General features: G+C 42.8%; 1 protein-coding gene across 3 annotated transcripts in view; it reads right to left on the bottom strand.

The window, feature by feature from the left end:
* Positions 1-23,443, bottom strand: part of LOC306821529 (talin-2) — an 86,112-nt gene that overhangs the window by 8,200 nt on the left and 54,469 nt on the right. For all 3 annotated transcript variants that reach the window (XM_079340019.1, XM_079340021.1, XM_079340020.1), the window contains exons 20-49: positions 22,582-22,716; positions 22,112-22,271; positions 20,324-20,490; positions 16,085-16,213; positions 15,662-15,775; positions 15,297-15,410; positions 14,659-14,793; positions 14,207-14,335; positions 13,944-14,046; positions 13,385-13,593; positions 12,292-12,411; positions 11,431-11,628; positions 11,164-11,303; positions 10,665-10,758; positions 10,335-10,424; positions 10,066-10,188; positions 9,801-9,944; positions 9,042-9,203; positions 8,624-8,764; positions 8,272-8,453; positions 6,995-7,127; positions 6,517-6,618; positions 6,026-6,196; positions 5,780-5,926; positions 4,002-4,103; positions 3,252-3,371; positions 2,860-3,006; positions 1,638-1,804; positions 730-913; positions 437-562 (exon numbers count right to left, since the gene is read on the bottom strand). In XM_079340019.1, coding sequence (XP_079196145.1) covers positions 437-562; positions 730-913; positions 1,638-1,804; positions 2,860-3,006; positions 3,252-3,371; positions 4,002-4,103; positions 5,780-5,926; positions 6,026-6,196; positions 6,517-6,618; positions 6,995-7,127; positions 8,272-8,453; positions 8,624-8,764; positions 9,042-9,203; positions 9,801-9,944; positions 10,066-10,188; positions 10,335-10,424; positions 10,665-10,758; positions 11,164-11,303; positions 11,431-11,628; positions 12,292-12,411; positions 13,385-13,593; positions 13,944-14,046; positions 14,207-14,335; positions 14,659-14,793; positions 15,297-15,410; positions 15,662-15,775; positions 16,085-16,213; positions 20,324-20,490; positions 22,112-22,271; positions 22,582-22,716 — 4,188 coding nt within the window. The remainder of the gene's footprint in view (positions 1-436; positions 563-729; positions 914-1,637; positions 1,805-2,859; positions 3,007-3,251; positions 3,372-4,001; positions 4,104-5,779; positions 5,927-6,025; positions 6,197-6,516; positions 6,619-6,994; positions 7,128-8,271; positions 8,454-8,623; positions 8,765-9,041; positions 9,204-9,800; positions 9,945-10,065; positions 10,189-10,334; positions 10,425-10,664; positions 10,759-11,163; positions 11,304-11,430; positions 11,629-12,291; positions 12,412-13,384; positions 13,594-13,943; positions 14,047-14,206; positions 14,336-14,658; positions 14,794-15,296; positions 15,411-15,661; positions 15,776-16,084; positions 16,214-20,323; positions 20,491-22,111; positions 22,272-22,581; positions 22,717-23,443) is intronic.

The raw sequence follows: 23,443 nt of genomic DNA, 5'->3' as shown, positions 1-23,443 counted from the left end.
AAATAACACGGCATACGTGTTGAAGCCAAGCATTCAGCTGATCTGATCTATGCTGGATCCAATAGTCCAGTTTCCTCTTATCCAGGCCATCATTTTTATGTTATTTACATTACAGAGACGGAGGCTTCAGAGTTCAACTGGTGTGAACAGGTTTCAAGGTGACAGGAGGGGTGCTTCAACTGATTAATGGCCCCAGCCTGAGGAAACAAGCGGATGTCTGCTCTGCTAGTCTGTGTAAAGTGTTACTTTTATAGTCATTTTTCATTTCAGCAAGAATGGAAACTATTTTTGCATTCGAAAACATTTAATCAATAAATCACCGTTAACAGAAGAAAATACAAATAAACGCTGACATTTTAATTTTTAACACTTCTAAATGACACACTACAGTAATCAATCCAACAGGGGGCCTTCTATACTCCTGCGATCCCCTCACCTTGGCAGCACTCTTCAGCTGGTACATGGATGGATCATCTGCTGCCTTGCCAGCAGCACACTTGGTGGCACTGATGAGCTCAGCCAGCGCCTTGGCCACATCTTTGACAGCATTTATCAGAACCACCTAGAGAAAGGACGCACAGACAGCCACCAATTTATCACAACTCAGAATGGGAAAGAGAGAAAGCTCTGAGAGGTAATCCCCATTCACAGCTCATAATGAGGAAAAAGGACACAATGAATTAAGGACACAACAGGAAGCGACAGAAGAATTAAACAAGGCTGGCTTACCTGCGTCTCGGGGTCGTCCGAGCCAATACTCGCCGCTCCCAGTTTGACCACATCTGTGAGCTGGGTGATGGTTTTGGCAGAAGACTGAGCAGCCTGCGATAGCTTGTCCTGACCCGAAGCTGCTCCAGACACCAGCATCTTTGTGTCCTCCACCAGAGCTTTGGCTGTCTTCAAAATGTTTTCTCTGAGAGAGACATCAGGAAGAAAAAGCGTTGAAGCGAAGCAACAGAGTCGACATCGACGTTCACTTCACACTTGCACAAATGTCTTTGTATATCAAAGCAGATGCTAACACAAGGAGGATTTGTAAGATCATGTCATATATCACATATCTGTTCAGTTGGACATTTTTCTCAAATTGACATGAGACATGATGTGAAAGTTTCTTTATTGATTTTAAAAAGGGAACATTGTGACATATCAGGAGCAAAAAAGTGTCTATATTGTCTTTCATTCTTCCCAGCTTGAACACCAGTCATGTAATTATGACAAGTCCAAGAAAGTTGACAAGTTAAAAACCAGATCGAGAACATTAGTGAACATTAGTGAACCATTCGAGGTATTTCTTAGAACGCAACCAGAATCATCTTAATCCTTGCCATAGCTCTCTTTTTTTCTATCACTACGGAAATCCTTTAGCGTGTTTCCAAAGGGAGCATTTAGTCTGAGCACATGAAGTGTTAAATCTGACAGTTCCGCTATCTTTCAAACCCTGAGGGTAATTTGTAGTTTCCAACTAAAAAGACTTCTTCCTCCCTGTTAACCAGATAATATGTCATTCTGTCAGTTTTCGGAAGAGAGATAACCAGAGGGAAGATTTTTAGATTCCAGGCACGTCTCGCACTTTGAGATGTTTTGCACATTTATATGTATAGAGACATCGTCGTGGACACATTTCCAGCACAAACCTGTGGTCAGCAAAGGACTCATCATTCTCTGCGTTTAGAGTGCCGGCCGAGGCAAACATGATGGTTGTGTCCAGATCTGCGATGATGCCAGACACGGCGCTGGCTGCTGTGATGCACGCCTGAGTGCCCTTGTTTCCTGCTTGGAGGGCTGAGAGCACTAAAGACACCTGAGGACACACACACACACACACACACACACCTTATAATCATGCAGGTGAGCATTTACAGATATTTGACCCAAGGCAGGGAGCAGGTTTCACATCCAGTAACTGTTTGAAAAGCATCTTAAAGAGTATTTCACGTCTCTTGAATCCTAAGAACTAAGCCATTTTTCATCATGAGTTTCTCACTGGAGAGAATTATTTTTGTCTTCTAGTGATTTTTAAATGGGATTGAACAAACCTTTACTGTTCAAAACAAATCCCACGTGGCTATAACTGTAGATCAACACTTCAGTCTTGCATCGTGTGTGACACGCATCTTTCCATAAATAATTCATTCAACTGAGAAGCCAACAATGCCAGACTCAGGGGGATTTAAACGTTTTGCTGCGTCAGCACAACACAGCGCCGGTCGCAGAGGGACGTGCAACATCACTCACTCGTGGAAATGAGTACATGTCAAACTGCTTTAGACCCCATGCCCGAGTGAGCGCAGAAATACATTAACTCCATGTTCCTGGATGCTCAACACTTGAATTCTTGCATTACGGAAATAATAGTTAGAGGATCCAAATGGGACAAGCACGACATGTTATCAAGAAAACCAGATTGTTCTTGCAATAAGGATGTAGAGGAGACTTCAGAACTGTGGATAGATAATGTATCTGTAGAAGATTTTTTTTTTGGCATTCTCAAGATATCAACACAATGCTACTGTACTGCTTTGGATGTGATCTGTCCAATGATTCAAAGTGAATCATTAAAACGGTCTGCAGTAGAGTCATGTATTTTGTCAAGTACTATGAATTAAACAGTCAGCCTTTGAAGCATAAGAATGCCTTAGGCGAATAGTTTCTTTCAAGATGATCAGATTCAGAAGACATAGGGTCAAATCAATCACAGCACAAAAAGACTTCACTGTTGCTCATGCCTTACTTCTCTGAACAGCATGCAGTTAGTTTGAAAGAAACACATGAAGGCATTTGAGGGAAATTGAACATGGGATTCTTCAAAATCAGACAAGTATTCCTGAAACAGATCTTGAAATAAGAAGATAATACCTTCTCTGTGACTGCACGCGCGCATTCAATAAGCTCTCGTTTGGTGAAGCTGTCAGAGGGAATGATCTGCAGCGCTCCGGCCTTCTGCACCAGGAAAATGCATCCATGTCCGAGATCCTGCACCCGATTCTTGATCTGGAAGCCAATCTGGTGAACAAAGAACACATTTTAAAACGGAAACTTAGTGAGTCTATTAGGTAATGTGTTGTTCCATAAATGTTTAGACAATTACATGTTTCAGTTTCAGTTTATGTAATTCCTTAAAAAGTGATGTTTCACATCCTTTTTTTCCAGAAATGCAGCTGTATTTGATTCCCACTCTCATTTATCTGAGAAGAAGACCTTTTTTGGAAGACTTTCTGTCTCTGGAGGACACCCAGGGTCAACCTCACCTCTTCTGGCTCAGCTGTGTAAGCGGCCAGGCGTCCCTGAACAGCCAGCTGGCCGTAGTCCACAGTCACCTGAGAGGCGAGGGCTCCCAGATCATCTGGACACGTCACCGATTTGGTCATCTGAGGGAGAGACGCACACTGACTGTCAATCCAAACATGAACTCCAGGTTCACTTCTGAGCTCACTGTTAACAAACCTGACACACATGGGATGTCTGTGAATTAAAATGTGTTTCATTATAGAAAAGTACATGTGGTCGGCTTTGTATTAAAATAAGAAAATGAACAAAGAAATCCTTCAAGACAACTAATTTTAACGAATAAAAAAGTGGCCTTAATTTAACTACCATTAAACTTTTAACAGACTCTTATTTGTCTTTTATCAATCAGCGTCTTGTTTTCTTGCTGTTGTATAACAGTTTAAAGACTTACATCTGTACTGTTTGTGTTTGGTTTAAATATTTGTTTCTGAGTTAAATCTTGTGTAACAAGGATGTATCCAATGATGGACTCTTCTTGTTCTTCTCCAAAAATGCCGCTCCATAAACCCCGGAGTGTGTCGGCAATTGTCCCTGACATGATCATGTGAAGTGAACACATTCCATTTATTATTCATGAACTTAAAGTTTATTGAGCAAAGCCTCATTCAAATCTCTATTCAAGTTTTTTTTTTCCATCCAATTGACATGAACGTATACCAAAGTCACCGTCACGTTTCCCATCAATGTAAACAACTATTGTGATGGCTTACCATTTCCTGAGCTGTGACAGCGATGGCCTTGGAATATTTCACCATGCTCGTCTGATAATCCACAAATGAGCCCTCAGGTTCAGGCGGTGTACCTTCATCCAACTGAGGACACACACACACACGGACACACACACACACACACGGACACACACACGGACACACACACGGACACACACACACACACACACACACACACAGAGTTATCACAGCACTGCAGTGTTCATTTCAGGCGCAATTAATTTGTCCCTCACTAAATATACAAACATCTTCAAACATGACGACAATCAATCATTCCGCTCTTTAGCTGCATGCTAACCTGATCTGCCTTTAATTAAAAGGATTCTGCCAGGTGTGCAGAATGATCTGCCAACCAGATAAACATCATCTGTGAACCAGTGTTAATGCAATTTTCTATTTAAATAAACACTGAATGGGGAAGTGAATTAGGAAAACACATTATATATTAGAGACTAGCTCCGCTCTGTAATTAAGAGTTTTAAAATAGAATCAACTCCAGGAGCTTTTCCTTATCAGCACGCAGTGAAGAGATTATTTTTGTAGCGTGGAAGCTGTGGAGACAAGAGAGACGAAGGCACGTGTGTGTGTGTGTGTGTGTGTGTGTGTGTGTCCATGCTCGTGATTAATGAATTCACAAAATCTTGAGAACACAATGCCAGTTTAACAGACTGAGGGAAATGACACCTTACAATCTGTCATTTTGACTAAGTGACTTAAAGCATTTAAAATCACCTCTGCTAAAACCACAGCTGAACAACCATTATGTTGATGGGTTATCTAAGAGGATTATCATCAACTGCTGACACACGCACGCACACGCACACACACACACACTCATCATGCAGACCCAAAGTGAACCACTTTCATCCATTATTCATGACGTGCTGCACAAAGTTGAAGCTGAGATGTTGTTCCCTTCTGCTGACCCACACCTGAGGCTCCTTTTCAACCCTGCGGTGAGTCTCAGTCAGGAAGCCGGGGAAGGAGGTAATTAGTTGATGCTATTCTGTCTGTACCAGAGTAAAAAAAAAAAAAGCTTGTTCTCTCTTCACACCATGTGCGTTTGCCAAAAGTGTGCCTGATAATTGGAGCGATGGTCTAAAAGGCCGTGCACAGGCTGAGAGCAGCTGTTTTGAAAGTTATTTTTTGTCTGCTCAGACAATCATTTGTATTAAAATGCTAATAAATGATTTTCAAGGTGCCTGAAGACACTGAGGAGGTTCAAATCAATACGTTGTTTACAGGGACAGAAAAACAAAGGTAAAAGAAAATGAGCCAAAGAATATTTCAGTTTGAAGGATGCTCAGTTTTTGGTATTCCTGGAACATCTTGAAATCTGACAAACATCTGCTTCCCTGCCACTTTTCATTCTTACCAATTTACTCCACTTGTTTTCTTGGCGTTATTTCATCTCTTTGCTTTGTGTTCTTGCCAGATCAAAATGTTTCCACCCCACTATTTTACGAAGTCATTAAGAGTGTAATCAATATTAATGTGTTGTGTGGCAGCAACGACTTTGTTTATTCTGCAATTAAAAATAAGCTAAGTGAAGCCTAATCCTGGAGCCTGTGAGCTTTCCTTCTGCTCGTCTCCTGCCACTGGACGAATGGAAGGACTCTTGGTTAATAGATGAATGTTTGGTAATGTCATAATAACGAACCATAGCCGTTAAATTGATTTAACCAGACACAGTTTTTGCACCCATGTACATATGGAGAGCTAATAGCTATTTATTCTAATGTCCGCTTTGTGCCACTCACCTTGGCCATGGCCTCTGCGATTGACTCCACCATTCCTCCAACCATTCCCACTTCACTCGCAGCCTCATTAAGTGTCACCATGATATCATCAACCGCCTCCTTCATCAGCAGGGCAGCCTCTGATATTGCATCATGGGTATGGGACGCCTGTGGAGTGTGATGGCGAGACATAAGAAGACGCACAACAACAAAAAAAGGAAACGTCCATATAAACCTTCCTTTGCTGGAGGACAACTCGAGTTCTACCTTTGGGTTTCCTCCACCCTCTTTGGCAGCGTACAGCATCTGCAGGGCAGATTCAGCCATGGTTTTAGTTTGGTCCAAGAAAGTCATCTGCTGCTGGTGGTCCCTCAGCTTGGACGCCACACCAACGGAGGCCAGGATCAGTGGCTCAAAGTAACCAGCCAGCTGGGTCACCTGAAGCCAAGGGTGGAAGAGTTCAGAGAGAGTTCTTCAACTTCAAGACGTACAGGAAATCAACAGTAAAAAAGTAAAACCTTTTACATGTTTGAATATCAAACTTGGAATGAAATCTTTGACTCTATGCTTTCATGAGGCAGAAAAATCAAACCAAGTTCGGTTCCGGTTGAAGATATAGTTCTGTTAAAGTATCTATTTTTGTCTCTATGACGGCTGACGAGAGGAACTCTTTAACGCTGCTTATCATTAAAAGTAGAACTTTGTTGCTTCAGAGAAAGAGTATTTAAGAGAAGTAATTAACCTCCTGTTCTTAATACCTTGTGTCCTAGTTGGGAGGCCTCGCCTCTGGCTGCCGTGGAAACAGGGTCAATTAAGTGGCCAATTTCCTGAACAGTGGACGTCAGCTGCTCCTGAAGCGCCTAAAGAGAGGAAATAAAACAAAATCCATTTTGGTCTTACAAGGAGATGGAGGGGCATTTAAATAAGTCAGCTGGACAAGGAAGTCTATGGTAAAATGCTTGACTGTCTAATAAGCTGCCTGTGACAAAGAATGGACAGAAGCTGAATGCCACCCACCAACAATAAATCCATTATTTAACATAGTCACAAAAAAGGAAACCACCGGGGCGAGAAAAAGACAAAACAATGATTTAAAAGTAAAACTGAGACTGAAAATCGAGAAGGATGAAAGAAAAGAACTACACAAAGACAAACAAATAATGAGAATGGTAAAGAGAGAAAGGTAGTGGTAGGTGTTTGCAGAAAAAGTCAGCTTATTTTCTGATGGTTGCTTACCTCCAGTGAAATGTCATCCCTGCTGGGTAAGTTCTGGCTGACTGCTGCCAAAGAGGCCTGCTCAATGTCCCGGATACATTTGTTTATGTTATCAATTGATGAGTCGCACTCACGCTGGCCTGGGGCCTTGTCCCTGAGAATAAAATGAGAACCCGGAAAAGAGGAGACCACAGGCGGCAATAAAAATGGTTAAAAACAGAGAGGATGTATAGTTTGAAAAACAGGACACCGAAGATGATAAAACAATTGGAGAGGAGAGAATATAAGAATAGAATGAAAGGAAATATAACAAACACTTAAAATTACAGACAGGTTTCAGGATGTCTCATTTTCTCCTCTGGCTGCCTCATCTCATCGCTGTTCTGCTCACATCTGCCAAATGTGGCCTGCAGGGCCTTGTCGCTGCACAGCCAGATCAAGCTGGGCAGCCAAATTAGCTTTGAAGCCTTCGAGTGGTGTGGGGCAGCGACCACACGGGCCGAACGAGGTTAGTTAAACAACCGTTACCATGAACACACTGAGTGAAACTAAAATACATTTTGGGGGTGATGAACCAGAAAGAGGAAAGAGGTTGGCTTTTGACGAATTCTGTTCTTTGGCAAAGCAGTGTATCACCGCTCTTAAAGGCCGGGGCGAAACACACAGCAGCCCATTTGCAGTCGCAAAGGAAGACTGGATAAGTGCAGAACAACTGAACGTGATGCTCGGCAGGATGCTTGTGAATGCTAACGTGACAGGTGTTCTAAGACATTGAAATTCTGCATGCTTGACCCAGGAATTAGTTCCTCCAGGCACTGGTTTTGTCCTGATCAAAGTCGGGTACAAAATGGGTGAAAGGGGAGATTAAAAATAGAGTCTGCTGAGGTATAAGAACCAGTGTTGGACTGGCTATGGTACAGCATTCGGGCATGCATTCCTGAGGAAGCTGTGTTAGTCCTCCCAAGCATTTTAAAGGGTAATTACATAGATAAATGGGAAAACAGACCTGACTTTCACATGACATAATCTCATCTGTGTTTTCAAAAGTTTCCACATCTTTGCAGGGAGATGGAGCGTGAGAGCGCGACACCCGGGTGGAGAATTAAAATGAAGTCGTTCCGTTATCTTTCTTAATTTTGTTTGGCTGCTTGGTAACATTTCATGTGGAATACAAGACTTCAGGAAGTGACTTTTCTCAGACATGGACGATCTCAGCGCCATGAAAAAGACGACATCGTCAAGAAGAATCTTCTGCTGTTACCCTTTTGTTAACAATGAATAGATCTTTGCTCACTCACCTGATGGCAGTGATGAGACTTTTGATGGAGTCGGACACAGTGCGAGAGTGTCCAGCCAGAACAGACCAGGTAGGCGGATCTTTAGGGTTGATCACTAATGAACGTGCACTCTTGAGCAAGTAGGTGGAGCTATCAAGCATGGCACGTGCTGATTGGAGAATGGGCTCCTGTGCTGCAGAGCCCTAAAGTAAAAAAATAAAAAAAAAATAAAAAAAAAATTCAGATCCAATAAGACAATAAAACATTTTTTCATTTCAAAATGATTCTTGCCACTTTTATTGATTTAACAATGCATACAAATCGCTGTTTACGAAACAAAGCGTACAAACCCCTCGTGTTCTTACAGCCATACCTCATTGCTGATTTGAGCTGGGATGCTTGCAAACTCTGGGTTGGACGCAAATGTGGTCAGGTTTTCCACGGCCTCGATCAGTGGAGCGGTGGCAACTCTGCACTTGTTTCTGTTCTCATCTGAAAAATCTCCGTCTAAAGCCTGGAAAGTGAGAGAGACCGACCGTCAGGTGCATGAAACTAATCTGACTGAAGCAGATTACCTGTATGTTTCTATTTTAACCCAAAAGTCAAGAAGAAAAGAACAGCAGAAGTTAATATGAATGTTTCTAAATTCACTCAGCAGAGGATTCCTCAACAGCAGCCCACATTAATCACAGAGGACATTACTGTTGACACTTATTCCACTCGTCTCTTCTGTTGTTTGCCAAATAAGCAACAGAGCCAACCTTTTAAGGTGACTGGCAAAGATAGCCTACCTTGATGGTTTTGACCAAGTTGGCCGTGCTGTTAGCCACCTCCTTGGCAGACTGGACGAAGTGTCGCTTGGCGACCGGGTTGGTTGTCTTGGAGGAAGCCAGGCGGCAGGCGTTGCACAGTGCTGATGTGTGCTTAGCAACTATAGTGGCTGCAGAGAGAACCTGTCGCCAAACACATGACAAGATGTTCAATTAAGAACTGAGATTGTACCTCACATGGACAGTGAAAACAGAAAATCATCCAGCTTTATTATTGCTGTCATTTCTAGGATCCAAAATGTCCCTTTGAACGTCTGGTGAGCTTCTTTCAGAGCTCTGTGGGGGGCCATAGTAGCCTGTGTGACTCTACAAAGAGTGTTGTCAAAGAAAATAAAGGGGATTATGAGATCGATAGTAAAGTTTTGGGCCTCCTGTGAAAGCATCTGGCAACACAGCCTAAAACCTCTGCATGAAGTGTATGCAGGAAGTTTCTGTTCAAGTTTCTTTCAAAACATTTTTTTGCAGAACATAGAAAGTATTTCCCTCCAGTAAAGAGAACTAAAAACTATTTATTTCTTTAACTTACTCAATCCAACAATGCATGGTACCGTCAACATGAGCTAGGATTCAGGGATATATTCATTTACAAAGCAATGTGGAGAGGAAATGTGCAATATAACTACCAATAATCACCACAAACTGTTGTCTTTGAAGTTTACAGCTCATCAATAAAACACTTGTGAGCACTTGTGATACAGAAAATGATGGAGGTGCATGTACCTGGGAGGGACTGCTGCCTGGGTCGACGAGATTCTGACAGGCCATCTGGATCGCTTGGTTGGCTTTAGCAAACTGAATAGGATCCACCAACCCCTGGTGACCAGCCTGACTATTGGGATCAGACACACCTACCAGGTAGGAAGCCTACAGGAGGAAATATACACCATCATCAGGAGCATTGCCAAGTATTGCCTTTAAGTAATAAAAGAAGATGATCAGTTGACTGTTCCTTGCACTGTAAACGTTGTTTTGCTGTTTTCTCTACCTGTCCTGCAGCTTCTGTGAGGCCACACAGGGCTTTGGAGGCTGATCCCACACAGTCTCCAAACGCCGGCACATCCCCAGTCTTACAGTTCTGAGAAATACCTGCCATGGACTCTCCGAGGACCTAGACAAGACAAAGAGCAAGACACAAGGACAGAGGGAGAGAGAGAGGGAGAGGGAGAGAAATCTTTAGGATGCTAAGCTCTGTGTGTGAAGCAGCGCACAGTGTGGGTTTTCTTCATTACGAGGCTGTTTGATTTGAGGGCCTACCTTTGAGTTCTCCATCACACTCTCAATGCAGTCGAAGTAGGAGAGGTCACTGACCGGCTCGTTCGGATTGTCCAGCATTCCTCTGACAGCCTGAAAGAAGAGTGAGCAGAGTGAGTCCAAGGACACTTTTGTCACATAATGCGAGAGGAGAGGAAACACATTTATACCTTATTTATGATTTTCTGTTGCATCACTCAGAACATATGACCCTAGATTAATTTCTCACAAAGCCATGTGTTGATATGACTTCTGAATGTTCCTGTTTGATCACTGAGGGAATCAGTAAAAAGCACTTTTGAAAGTTGTGAAGTTTGAAAAGGATGCGTTTACCTCGAGCTCTCTCAGGGCGTTGTCACACTCTTTCTGGCCTGGAGCCTGCTGTGTACACAGCGTGATCAGCTGATTAATGCTGTCAGTCACTGCTCTGAAACATAGAAAACACAGAGGAATTTAAAACCACAGCTAAAGGTGTATGGCGAGAAGTGTTCAAGAACGTTTTAGCTGTGAACATGTTGGTTTTGATGTTTCTTTATCTGTTCGTAAAAAGTCCACACATGTGCACACGTCTGTTACGTTTATGTCTGTGTGCAAGATTAAGCAATTGATCAACTGATTTTTCTTACATTTCCTTTTGAAAAATGTGAAATTCTTTGCTTTCAGTCTTTTGAATAACAATGGAGATTGGCAGCTAGTATCAGTTTAGACAAGGCCTTAACACACCAGGTTTGAACTCTGATCATACGCAGACAACAGAAAGCATTTTGTTAATGATGCGTACAGATGAGCTTATTCCATTTTTGGGAGGTGTGTATGTGTTCGGTTGTGGTACCTTGCAGCAGCAGCTAGCAAGTTCTTGGCATTTGCTGCTGCCGGGTCCACGGACAGACTCTTAGCAGCCAGCAGCAGTTTACTCGAAGCCATGGAGATGTTCTTCAGGTTACCAATCACCTGCACCTGATCATCCTTTTTCTGAAACACAACATAAATCAAGATACATCCACGACAAAGAAACATTCTGCATTAGCTCAACATGCAGCTCTGTGTGACGATTTGTTAAAAAAAGATTTTATCGTTAAATGTCTGATGAAAGACCAACCTGAGTGTGGCCAGCCATCTCGATACCAGCATCCAGGAACTCATCAAAGTCTTGGCTGAACTTTCCAGAGGCCACAGCCAGCTGGCTGCTCGAGCCTCTGGAGGCATGCACCACCTCCCCTGCTGACTGATTCAGATCTGCTGCAGTTTGGTTCAGCTCACTCTGAGCCTCCTGGAAGGACTTGGAGGCTGGAGGAACCTGAATGGAGGACACAGAGGAGGGCATGATAAAACTATAGATATTTAAGAAAAGGAGAAGAAGCCTGAGGTTGTGCTCCTCTAAGCGGACAGCCCAGGGTTCTTTCAACTGACTATGACTATGCAGAAGCACTCAGTGTTACAGTGCTGGACCGGTGCTACTGTAGCAGCAGCCGGGTGGTTTATTTTAATTTCAAATTAAATTTATTATTAATTCATTCATTAAAATTGTATTAAAATAAAAAAAACTATCATATCTGATCTTTCCCAGAGCAGTTACAATAAAACTATGTATCAAAATGTTTTTGTCTGGACTGTGAGAAATCCTCTTCTTAATCCATATTTTTAAAATTTTATCCACATTTCAAATCAAAGAACTGTTCCGTTCAGAGAGTGAAGCACATTCTTCAAAAGCAAATGAAAAAACAATATTTGAAACTGGCGCTAGAGTAATAGCATTTAGTTTTAAACTTAAACTTGCAGGCCTTTTTTTTGCTGGAGTAATTAAGGAAAACACCGGATGCTAATTCTGCAGGCAATGCGAATGCTAATAGCATTTAGTTTTAAACTTAAACTTGCAGGCCTTTTTTTTGCTGGAGTAATTAAGGAAAACACCGGATGCTAATTCTGCAGGCAGAGCTGTGGTGAGTCACACCAAACTCACAGTTTCAATCAGCAGCTTCTTGCTGGCCTCCCCGATGCTCTTTAGAGCCATGTCCACATCCTTCTGTCCGGGCAGACAGTTGACGCAGTTATTCAGGGAGTGAGACACCGCCTTGGCCACCTGGAACACACAGCAGGTTCACAGCGGGCTGAGTGAGAGCAACCAGGCAAAACAAGAAATCTGCATTTTAAATGCTAATGTAGAAGAAGAACTAACTGGTATCCTCACTGTTCTTCAGAAACATCAAACCTAATGTCCATGATTGTGCTCAACATCAAAAACTAGGCTGTTACATAACAGAGGTCAAAACAGAAGCAGAAAATAACAAGAATCAGTGAAGCAGTTGGTGAGAGACAAAGAAGAGCAAGCTAGTTAAAAATCAGCACAGGCTTCGAACGACAACATAGAATAACTCTCAAGTTAACAAAAACGATGTTTTTTTAAATGGTTTCATCACTAAATTCTCTACATCCCTATTAAAAAAACATGATTTATTTATTCTGTGGAGAGTATATGAAGAGGACAAGACATCAATAATTTAAAGATACACGGCCTGTAAACATGCCGCCATGTTTGCTATGGAGTCCCCTGCCATGTTTGACAGGTGTTCACTTTCATGTATTAATGATTAGATGTTGACATTCGTCTGGCTCAGATGAACATATTTAGAAGAAGTGCTGTTAGACAGGAACGCAGAATTTTCCTTGAAGTTTACGGGACTGCATGTTTGATTTATACAAATAAACAGATTCGCTTTCATGCTGGTTAAACATCACATTACTTCTATGTTAAAACATGGGGGGGAAACTCTCATTAAACTTTCTGTTTGGAGAGAAGACCCGCATGATCTCCATTTAAAAATACTGTGTTTAAATACCTAATGAATTAAATATGCAATTCAGTGATAACTCAAACACACTGTACATGTTGAGACAAACATGATACAAACCTCTCCCTAAATGAGCTGTTGGTTATGAGGTTAGCACGATGTCTTTGCAGTGACATTTGACACTCTTAGCTTTAAGGCACTAGAGCATGAGTGTGACAGACAGAGAGAGCACGAGAGAGCCCCGAGCAACCCTGAAAGTCTCACCTGTGCAAGCCTCTGCTGGCTCTCTGCGTCTCCTGGGGAAACCAGCGCCTGCTTGGCTTCATGAATGAGAAGCGCTGAGCCCTCCATGACGTCACGAGCCGAGTCCAGCATGGCAGCGGCAGCTTTGGGGTCTGTGGTGGAGGCAGCGACACCGCGGGCTGCCTGGGCCAGTGTTTTAAGAGCCTGAGCTGTCTCCCTGGCTGCTATACCTAAACACAGGGCCACAGAGGAGAGGGTAAAGACGTGCACACAAAAGCAGTTTTTTTTCTTGATATACCTTCAAAACAATTTCAGATGTCCAAATCCCGACTTGCACAGGATCATTGTGTAATTGAAAGAAAGGGACTCCTCTGTCATGAGTTGCAACAGGTAACACAACAGTAACAAGGTACACGTTCCCAGAAAGAGTAAAATACATTAATTAAAGCCCTTTAAAAATCACATTAAAAGAAAAAAATGGGCAAATTGGTATATATATATATATATATATATATATATATATATATATATATATAAACACTTTTTTTTTTTTTTTTAAATCAGTACGTCAGCTGCATACCAGTGTAATGTTCGTTTCCTTGTGCCGCACATGTGAGCAGCTGAGCCATGGAAGATCCCACTGACTTCGAGGTGCTGCCCAGATCCTGAGCACACTTCTCCAACTAAAGCAGAGAGAAATGTAAAACAGACTGCAGCTGATGCACAAAAACAACATCACGCTCAAAAGGAAATTCCATGCAGGGGTCAACATCTTTTCTTTTTCCAAACGCACCTTGTAAAATAAATCTTAAATCAGTCAAACAGGTCTAAGAAGTGTCTTACTGATTCTCCAGGTAGAGGTTTCAGTTGGGCATTAACTGCAGCAAGTTTGGCGTCTTGCAGCTCGCTTCTCAGAGTCTGGATGGCAGTGAGCGCAGAGTCGATCTCCATGGGGCCGCAGGCTTCATGAGCCTAAAAAAAAAAAAAAAAAAAAAAGTTCTACTATCGTTAAAGGTAAAAAAAATTTTTCACTTGACACTAGTGAAACATTGAAAAATTCAATTGGCAGCTCCTGTTAGTTTTTACTAGTTAAACTGTTGCTACAATTCTGCTAAACGTATTTTCAAAAGTTTGTGGAGAATTCTTCTCAACAAGGCTTATTTTACACAAAGCTTATTATACTACATGGTCTGTCTGGATTGCGGTTTGCATATTAGGTGTGATTTTGGATGCACTTTGCATATTGAGTGCAGAGGCTCGTCACATATGTGGGAGTTTGTGTATGTGTGCTCTACCTTCTGTGCAGACGTCCTCAGCTCAGCCAGGCAGGTGGCCAGGTTCTTGGCACACTGACCCAGTTGCATGGCTGCAGCCTGATCTGTCACCGTGGGAACGGAAGACTTGGCTGAGGTCACCATCTTACTGCCAGGCTGAAGAGAGGAAAAGAATAGCTTTGAGTTGGAAAATTGTTTTCTAAAATATACTGTAGAGGTTTTTCCCTTTGAGCGTTCAGGCGGAAAAGTAAGTGTTGCTCTGAGGAACAACAAAGAAGCAAAGGTTAAATTATGCTGATGTATTTAGGAGCAGATGCTTCTGTATCCCCTCCAAAAGAGCCCCACTGGCATTAAACACATAATCCCATCACACTACTGCTTCTTTAGCTGCCTGCTTTCACCAGAAAGAGGTTACAGGCCTATTTTAAAGCATCCCCTCATGGCAGAAACACTATTTATACTCTGTTCAGCCTGGTTCCCAATGTAAGCCTGAAGTTACTCCACTGGAGCACGGGGACATAAAGTTGTTAGAATATTTTCTTCATTTTGCATGTGTTCAGACGTCTGTGTGTGTGTGTGTGTGTGTGTGTGTGTGTGTGTGTGTGTGTGTGTGTGTGTGTGTGTGTGTGTGTGTGTGTGTGTGTGTGTGTGCACTGCACCTGTAGGAAGTTCTGGCTGGCTATGATCAGTGCAAGTTGTGCGCTGAGCTCTTCTGGTTTGGCCTGACTTCCGCGCACTCCCTGCACCAGTTGTGGGATGTGATCTGCCACTGCCTGTTAACACATTAACACACAAACACAATTACAACCAAGCGTACATATGGTCCAAATGGAGATTTCCCATTTGAAGTCAGAGCTTTGGTATAAAATACATCTAAACCATTCTTGAACATTTTGGATGCACACAAAAGAATGACACTTGAAAGCTCAAGAAAAAAGTGATTAATAACGGCATAAAGGAAAAATATTAATAAGTAGTTAAACAGTTTAAAGGAAGACAAATAAAACAACGCTTTAATCCTCACCTTGCAGCTCTGGACCAGCTGCTGGTGAGCAGCAGTGTTCTTGTTGGAGGCGGCAGCATTTTGAGCGGCAGCGATCGTCTGCGTGGCCGCAGCAGCAGCTTGCTTGGCAGCATTCTGAAGAATATTTAGAAACTTGAACATCCACACTTAAATCATGGCAACACATAAAAACATGGCCGTTTTACATCACTGCTTTGGAGACTGAACATTTAAAAGGATATCAGCGTTCAGGTTACAGTCCTGATATATTGGGAGAAGTGACACTATAACAAAAAAACCTGAATCTGTCTTAAACACTCGCTCTGATCTTTTGTCGCCTCTTTTGTACTTTTCGTTACAATGCATGAAAGCATCACTGATACAGAAAGACTAATCATGCCATGATGACATCATTTCTGATAGGGCGTTTCAGACATCACTGACCTCCAGTCTGTTGATCAGTTTCTTCTTGATAGCGTTCTGAGCAGCAGCGTTGGTGGCCACACGCAGACCCTCCGCAGCCTCCCTCAGTCTCTGCTGCTGGTCCTCATTCTCTGGGTATGCTGCCGCGCCCTGTGAACGAACACACACACACACACACACACACACACATCAGCAACTATACAACAGGTGATGAAGAGTAGAAAACAGCTCCTATACAGCTGGGAAGACTCCTCACTTCCTTAGACTTCACATCAGACGCCCAGACGAGCAGCGGACACGTCCACACGGCCATCAGCACATACAAGTCTTCTTACAACATCCTAACAGTGTACACAGGCCTTAGAAAATGAATCAGACTTAATCACTGCACTCACACTGAGCTGAAGCTCCTCTTCATCCAAACAATCAGCTCTTTGTGAGCACTAAAATGTCGACTAAGGATGTTTATTCATATGAGCGAGCAGCTCTTGTATCTTTCCGTTTTTGAATCCAGCAGTGTGAGGTAACTGGTTCGTATCACTCAGCAGCTCCGTGTGTCATGCTGTTGGAGAGAGAGCTAAGCCTGCTGCCATTAGGTTAATTACTTGGGAACTTCACCTGCCGCGACAGATAGGTGGGTGTGTGTGCAACTGAAAATCCATGTCATTAAATTAATGTTTAACCCCACAGTTGCACTTGGCAACCGTCACCGCAGACAGAGATATCACTGTGAGCAGAGCACACAAACGCACGAACGGTCATTTGGTAGGATGGACATGTTTTGTTCCCTCCCTCGGGACTTTCTCTCGCAACATTTGACACAACATTAATCACAGTAAAATGTTGTTGGCGGCCAGCTACAAATGATTGAAGCTCGAGCGTAGCAGCTGTCAACCAGCCTGCTGGCAACTGCTGACGTCGTTGTAAATTAAACAGCCAATTTGCATAATTATTAAAAAGTGCTGATTTCCAGGCGAAGTAACACGATATCGCACACAAGGGTTCATAATGTGGAGCTAGCCTCTGAGAAGATAAGTCTGTCTCAGAGCGATAGAACACTCTCTACTGTAAGCGTCTGAATGAGGCGAATCGTTACCCGAGATAGCCTCGGAAAAATCAGCATAAAGACAGCCAGCTGGAAAACTACACGGCACAAGTTAAAATGATCAGTTGCCGGGGTTACGGCTGGCTCGGAGGTCTGAGCCTCCATCGACACAGATCAACATACAGCTGTGAGGATGAGAAGTCTGGCATCAAACTCCAGCGTCCAACCAGCCGGAGGGCGTCATTTAATTTCCGTGCTGAAAGTGGAGGGTTATTAATATCAGCGTGTGATTCTGCAGACAGACGAAGAGGATGATGGAGAGCGAGATGGCAGGTGAATGATAGCGTGGGGAAGTGAACCCTGCCCTGAAACAGTGTGTGAAGAAAGAGGTTCACCAACTGTTAAAACTTGTGAAAATTGCGTCCTTAATCTGAATGTTTCAAATGGCTTACTCTGTACTTCTGACCGTGCAGCCTGTACACTGACATCTTTTATCACTGTTGACAAGGACACAGTCTATAAGTGTACCTGAACTCACTGCTATTAAACACACACTGTGTAAATGAATCTCCTAAAAGCATTCATTCACTGGAGAGTACACTACTATGTTTGCATTGAACATTCGTTATTTGCCAACAAGGCAGCGTCTCTTTAATTGACTTATTTTAGGTCACTTCAACACACAGAACTCACTGCACAAATGAACTACATTCATGCACATTCAGGATTAAAGAGAGCGGGAACAAGTGGTTAAGAGAGGATTAAAACAACATCCAGTATCTAGTTGAAGGTTCGGAGTCATCTTAGAAGTTCATGTATGTGACAACGTTAGAGCAGTAAAAAGTTGGATTAGGAGCAGGAGTCGAGAGGGGAAATAAGTGGTGACCCAACACGGCGTGCGTTGTAGTCCTTTCCTGCAGCTTCTCGGAGAGGGAACTCAGTTCTTTTAACAAAACATGAAGTTTGTTTTTAACTCACTAACTATCATTTAGGATCTCTCAATTCAGACCAATCTGCACATTTAGGTTAACTACAATTCAACGACTGGCAGGCCAACTCGATCATTAATGCACTGACTCAAGTATTGATGTTTCAAGTTAAAGCTCAGGGAGAGTGGACAAAGTTTGCAGAAGTTTCATTTCCCATCTGGAGTGACAGTAAAAACCTAAAGTACAGTTATACTCCATTCAGACATGAACGCAGAGAATCCAGGTATTTGTTTAAGATCTGTCCATTCCCTAAATTGTTATTGAGAAAACATTCTTAAAGGTCAGTTTTTTATTAGTAAAATTCAGCATAGAATATCAGGCAGAAGGACGTCTCTAACTTCAGTTTTGTTTTGCAGACAAAGCTGTATTTTTCCTCTCCAGTCAATGAAAAGGTCACCCAGGATGTATACTCAACAAAAATATAAACGCAACACTTTTGTTTTTGCTCCCATTTGTCATGAGATGGACTCAAAGATCTAAAATTCATTCCAGATACACAATATTACCATTTCTCTCAAACATTGTTCATAAATCTGTCTAAATGTGTGATAGTGAGCACTTTTGCTTTGCTGAGACAATCCATCCCACCTCACAGGTGTGCCACATCAAGATGCTCATCAGACACCATGATTAGTGCATAGGTGTACCTTAGACTGTCCACAATAAAAGGCCACCCTGAAATGTGCAGTTTTTGCTTTATTGAGGGTCTGGGGACTCAGAACCAGTCAGTATCTGGTGTGACCACCATTTGCCTCATGCAGTGCAACACATCTTCTTCGCATAGAGTTTATCAGATTGTCAATTGTGGCCTGTGGAATGTTGGTCCACTCCTCTTCAATGGCTGTGCGAAGTTGCTGGATATTAGTGGGAACTGGTACGCGCTGTCGTATACGCCGGTCAAGCACATCCCAAACATGCTCAATGGGTGACATGTCCGGTGAGTATGCTGGCCATGCAAGAACTGGGACATTTTCAGCTTCCAAGAATTGTGTACAGATCCTTGCAACATGGGGCCGTGCATTATCTTGCTGAAACATGAGGTGATGTTCATGGATGTATGGCACAACAATGGGCCTCAGGATCTCATCACGGTATCTCTGTGCATTCAAAATGCCATCAATAAAATGCACCTGTGTTCTTCGTCCATAACAGATGCCTGCCCATACCATAACCCCACCACCACCATGGGCCACTCGATCCACAACATTGACATCAGCAAAGCGCTCACCCACACGACGCCACACACGCTGTCTGCCATCTGCCCTGAACAATGTAAACCGAGATTCATCCGTGAAGAGAACACCTCTCCAACGTGCCAGACGCCATCGAATGTGAGCATTTGCCCACTCAAGTCTGTTACGGCGACGATCTGGAGTCAGGTTAAGACCCCGATGAGGACGACGAGCATGCAGTTGAGCTTCCCTGAGACGGTTTCTGACAGTTTGTGCAGAAATTCTTTGGTTATGCAAACCAATTGTTTCAGCAGCTGTCTGAGTAGCTGGTCTCAGACGATCTTGGAGGTGAACCTGCTGGATGTGGAGGTCCTGGGCTGGTGTGGTTACACGTGGTCTGCGGTTGTGAGGCCGGTTGGATGTACTGCCATATTCTCTGAAACGCCTTTGGAGACGGCTTATGGTGGAGAAATGAACATTCAATGCCCGAGCAACAGATCTGGTTGACATTCCTGCTGTCAGCATGCCAATTGCACGCTCCCTCAATGCTTGCGCCATCTGTGGCATTTTGCTGTGAGACAAAACTGCACATTTCAGAGTGGCCTTTTATTGTGGGCAGTATAAGGTACACCTGTGCACTAATCATGGTGTCTGATGAGCATCTTGATGTGGCACACCTGTGAGGTGGGATGGATTGTCTCAGCAAAGCAAAAGTGCTCACTATCACACATTTAGACAGATTTATGAACAATGTTTGAGAGAAATGGTAATATTGTGTATCTGGAATGAATTTTAGATCTTTGAGTCCATCTCATGACAAATGGGAGCAAAAACAAAAGTGTTGCGTTTATATTTTTGTTGAGTGTACATGGAACTAAATTCTACCCTGTAGACTCTCGTCTGGTCGAAAGAAATGCCACTACTGTCATTTTAACTTTCAAGGACATTTTGAAGGTCAATGATGAATGCAAAGAGTAAAGCTGTAACAGCTCAGTAATCGTTCTGCTTTTTGCTCTTGAAATACAAATGAAAACAAACACGAATCACTTCTTACCTTTGCTGCCTCCACCATCCTCGCTGTTGCGTCGGCCAGCAATTTAGCAGCAGCCAGCAACTTCTTGGAATTGTCAACGTCGATCTCGGCTTCAGCGTCCGACCTCATGGCGTTCACCAGGTCTGAGGTTGCCTGGGCCAGCACCCGAGCCTGACGAACCATCTCTCCTGAGGGGACAGACGGTGGGACAGAGGTTGGATTGAGAGGACAGAGGAGAGTGGACGGGCTGAGCTAATGCGAGAAGAGTCTTAAACTGATAAACCTGCTCTTCTATCTCAGTGACATGAATTCTTTCTGCAAACTGTGTTCTTTTATGACAATTCAAATCCATCTTAGTGCGTTATTTTTCATGAAGGAACGGTCAAACAATGGTTGTTAACTAACGTCTCTTGCTATAGGTTGATGTTCAGATTGGAGTTATTAAATGTCGAGGAATCTTAGTGGAACAGAAACATTTTTCAAACTGCTTCGAAGTTTAATTCCACGTCACTTCATTTGTATTAAAGGAAGACATTGTGTGTAACTGTCAGGCCTCTGTGTGACAAGAGAAGATGCTCCAAAACTCGTGCACACTTGTATTTTTTCCTGCATGACCTGATGTCCACAATGTTCCAACAACCTGTAGGTGAGTTGTGGAGAAACATTTGGATGTAAACGCTCTTCTTTTTGAATTCACTCAGAAAGTATTCCCTGTTTATCAGAACAATTAGGGTGGACAAAACGGATTGTGGTCTGTATTCTCTCTGGAAAGTCGAGCTGGAACACCACAAAAACAACTCGGCAGTGAGCTTCTATAATTCATGTGAATGTGTCAGACGGTCTGCAGACGACGCACTGCTGAGGGATTCACTCTGACTTTTCTTCATTTTTACCTGAAAGCAGGTTTGGCTTTACTAGACATATTTGACACCAGTTCAAAAGGGCAATTCTCAAACTAGTTGCATGTATTCAGGCCTCGTCAAAGCAAACAGAGATGGTCCATGTCTATGGAGCTGATCAATATGGCGAAGCTGAGCACAGGGTCACGGGCATTCTCTGTGCATCTCCTGCTATCAGTGTGATTCTCTCTGTGCTGTCAGACTTGTAAACATCACTGTCAGCGTTTCTCTTTGGCTTCACCAGCGCTGACAACAGTCCATTCAATCCAAACTGCAGAGCCTCTGAGGGGCAGACAGGATGACGAGAGACACACAGGACATCTACTCAGAGACTTTAGAGGTTTACGTAAGCAAGCTTTAAAGCCTAGGAAGCCTGTTTCTATAACAACAACATTTTAGCTAACTTGGAGCCAAGTAAGACAATTATTCATGAAATGTATTCTTAAACTGGTTTAAACACCCCCAAACAGTAACCACTGCAATGATCTACTAACTACCTTTGTTCTTTCCTCTAAGATTTTGGGATTTCAATTTTCCCACATTATCTTAGAGCTCTGAATGAATTAAGACAGTTTGATATTTTAATTTGAGGGCAACACCTCCATCACCAAAACTGGGAGTGTCCAACCATGCTAACTGCTAACATGTTCATGTTAAGCAGATATGTTTCCGATGACAACCAACCTTAAGTTTAGCATATTAGCTTCTGGAAAATCCTCAGATAGAACCAAAGATTGAACAACGGCTGGTAGGAAATGTATTTCTTCTGATTTATTTGGAGATAAAGTAAAAGGAAACTAAAGTATTAGCATGCTAATGAGCAATTAGTTAATGGTGAATATTGTAACGACAATGGCAGGATTTGCATCTCAGCTTTCCATCACCAAACAATAAGCTTGTCTGAACTCACCTGCGTCTCCCATGGAGCTGAAGATGCTCTCGGTGACAGTCATGATGGTGTCGGTGGCCTGGTCATAGCGCCCGATAGGCTCTCCTCTGGAGGTGTACTGACGAACGTGCTGCAGGAGATCTCCCAGAGCCTGACTCACCACACTAGCTGCTGCGCTCACCTTCAACGCAAGAGACACACACCATCAACTTTACTGTTAATCTGCAGTTCTCCATGCTTCTTATTCCATCAGGCTGGTTATAGACACACTGAAGTCATTATCTTCATTTCCCCTTAATCCCTGTGTTAGTACATGAACAGAATATCCTGTGTGGCTTAAATGGAAAGCTTGAGAATCAGTGTTGTAGGATTGAGTCAACCTATTCACTGCTAATTAGTTTTTTTCTGGGTCAACTTGTGATGTACTTTTTTTTTTTATCTTCTGAGCCACGGAATTTAAGTACACTGGTCTATACATAAATCACACTGACCTGTTTGAGTAGCTCCCCGTCCTCTGTGGCCGAGAGGCAGGCCTGCACGCAGCTTTCCACTGAGCGATCCACCAACTTTCCAGCTTCGATCAACTGCTCCTGGCAAACAGGCGAACTGATGGTGGGACTTACCACCTACAACATGAGACGGTGAAGAGCGTTGAGATAAAAAGTAGGACAAGGAATAAAAGAAAAAAAGGCTCACATCCACATCCACATCGAAGACTACAGCCTCCGTGCAGGTTGCGTGTCCTAACAGCTCGGCCACCTGAACCTCAAATGGAAAACCTTGAGAATCCCTCTGACATCTCATCTAATGCATATCTACAGGTCCTGTTTGGGCATTTGTGTATTCCGGGCCAATGTGTGTAAGTACCATGTCTCTCAATAACAGAGTGTTAACCTGAATTTCCCCTCGGGGACTAATAATGTGTGTAAAAATTAAAAACAAAAATAAGACTAACTTCCCTAATGTGACTGTAGATTATAAATAAATAAATAAATAATAACAATGCAAAGAATGGGACATAAAGAATAAACAGAGAAGAGAGAAGAACTTGTTTAATTCACTCGATGTTTCTCATGGTACTGCCATGCAAAAAGCTGCAGATTTGTTCAGTAATGTAACAATTCAGAGAGGGAGCTTGGAGGCTATTTAAGCTAATTAGAGGCGTGTGCAAATTTAATGAGGGCACCGGGTATTTAACTGGGCCTTGATGCATCCTAATATATTCACTCTCCAAACAACCCTTTTCAAACATGCTGATAAACTGCAGGTTACTCTTAATTTTACGAAACAAATCTGTGTGCCAAACAGTCGTGGATATTCTACTGTAATTATAAAAGAAATACTGCACAGCAC

This window comes from Symphodus melops (assembly GCF_947650265.1).
Source record: "Symphodus melops genome assembly, chromosome: 3".
Classification (NCBI taxonomy): domain Eukaryota; kingdom Metazoa; phylum Chordata; class Actinopteri; order Labriformes; family Labridae; genus Symphodus; species Symphodus melops.
Note: the sequence above shows the minus strand (reverse complement) of the source record. Positions and strands in the feature narration are given on the sequence as shown.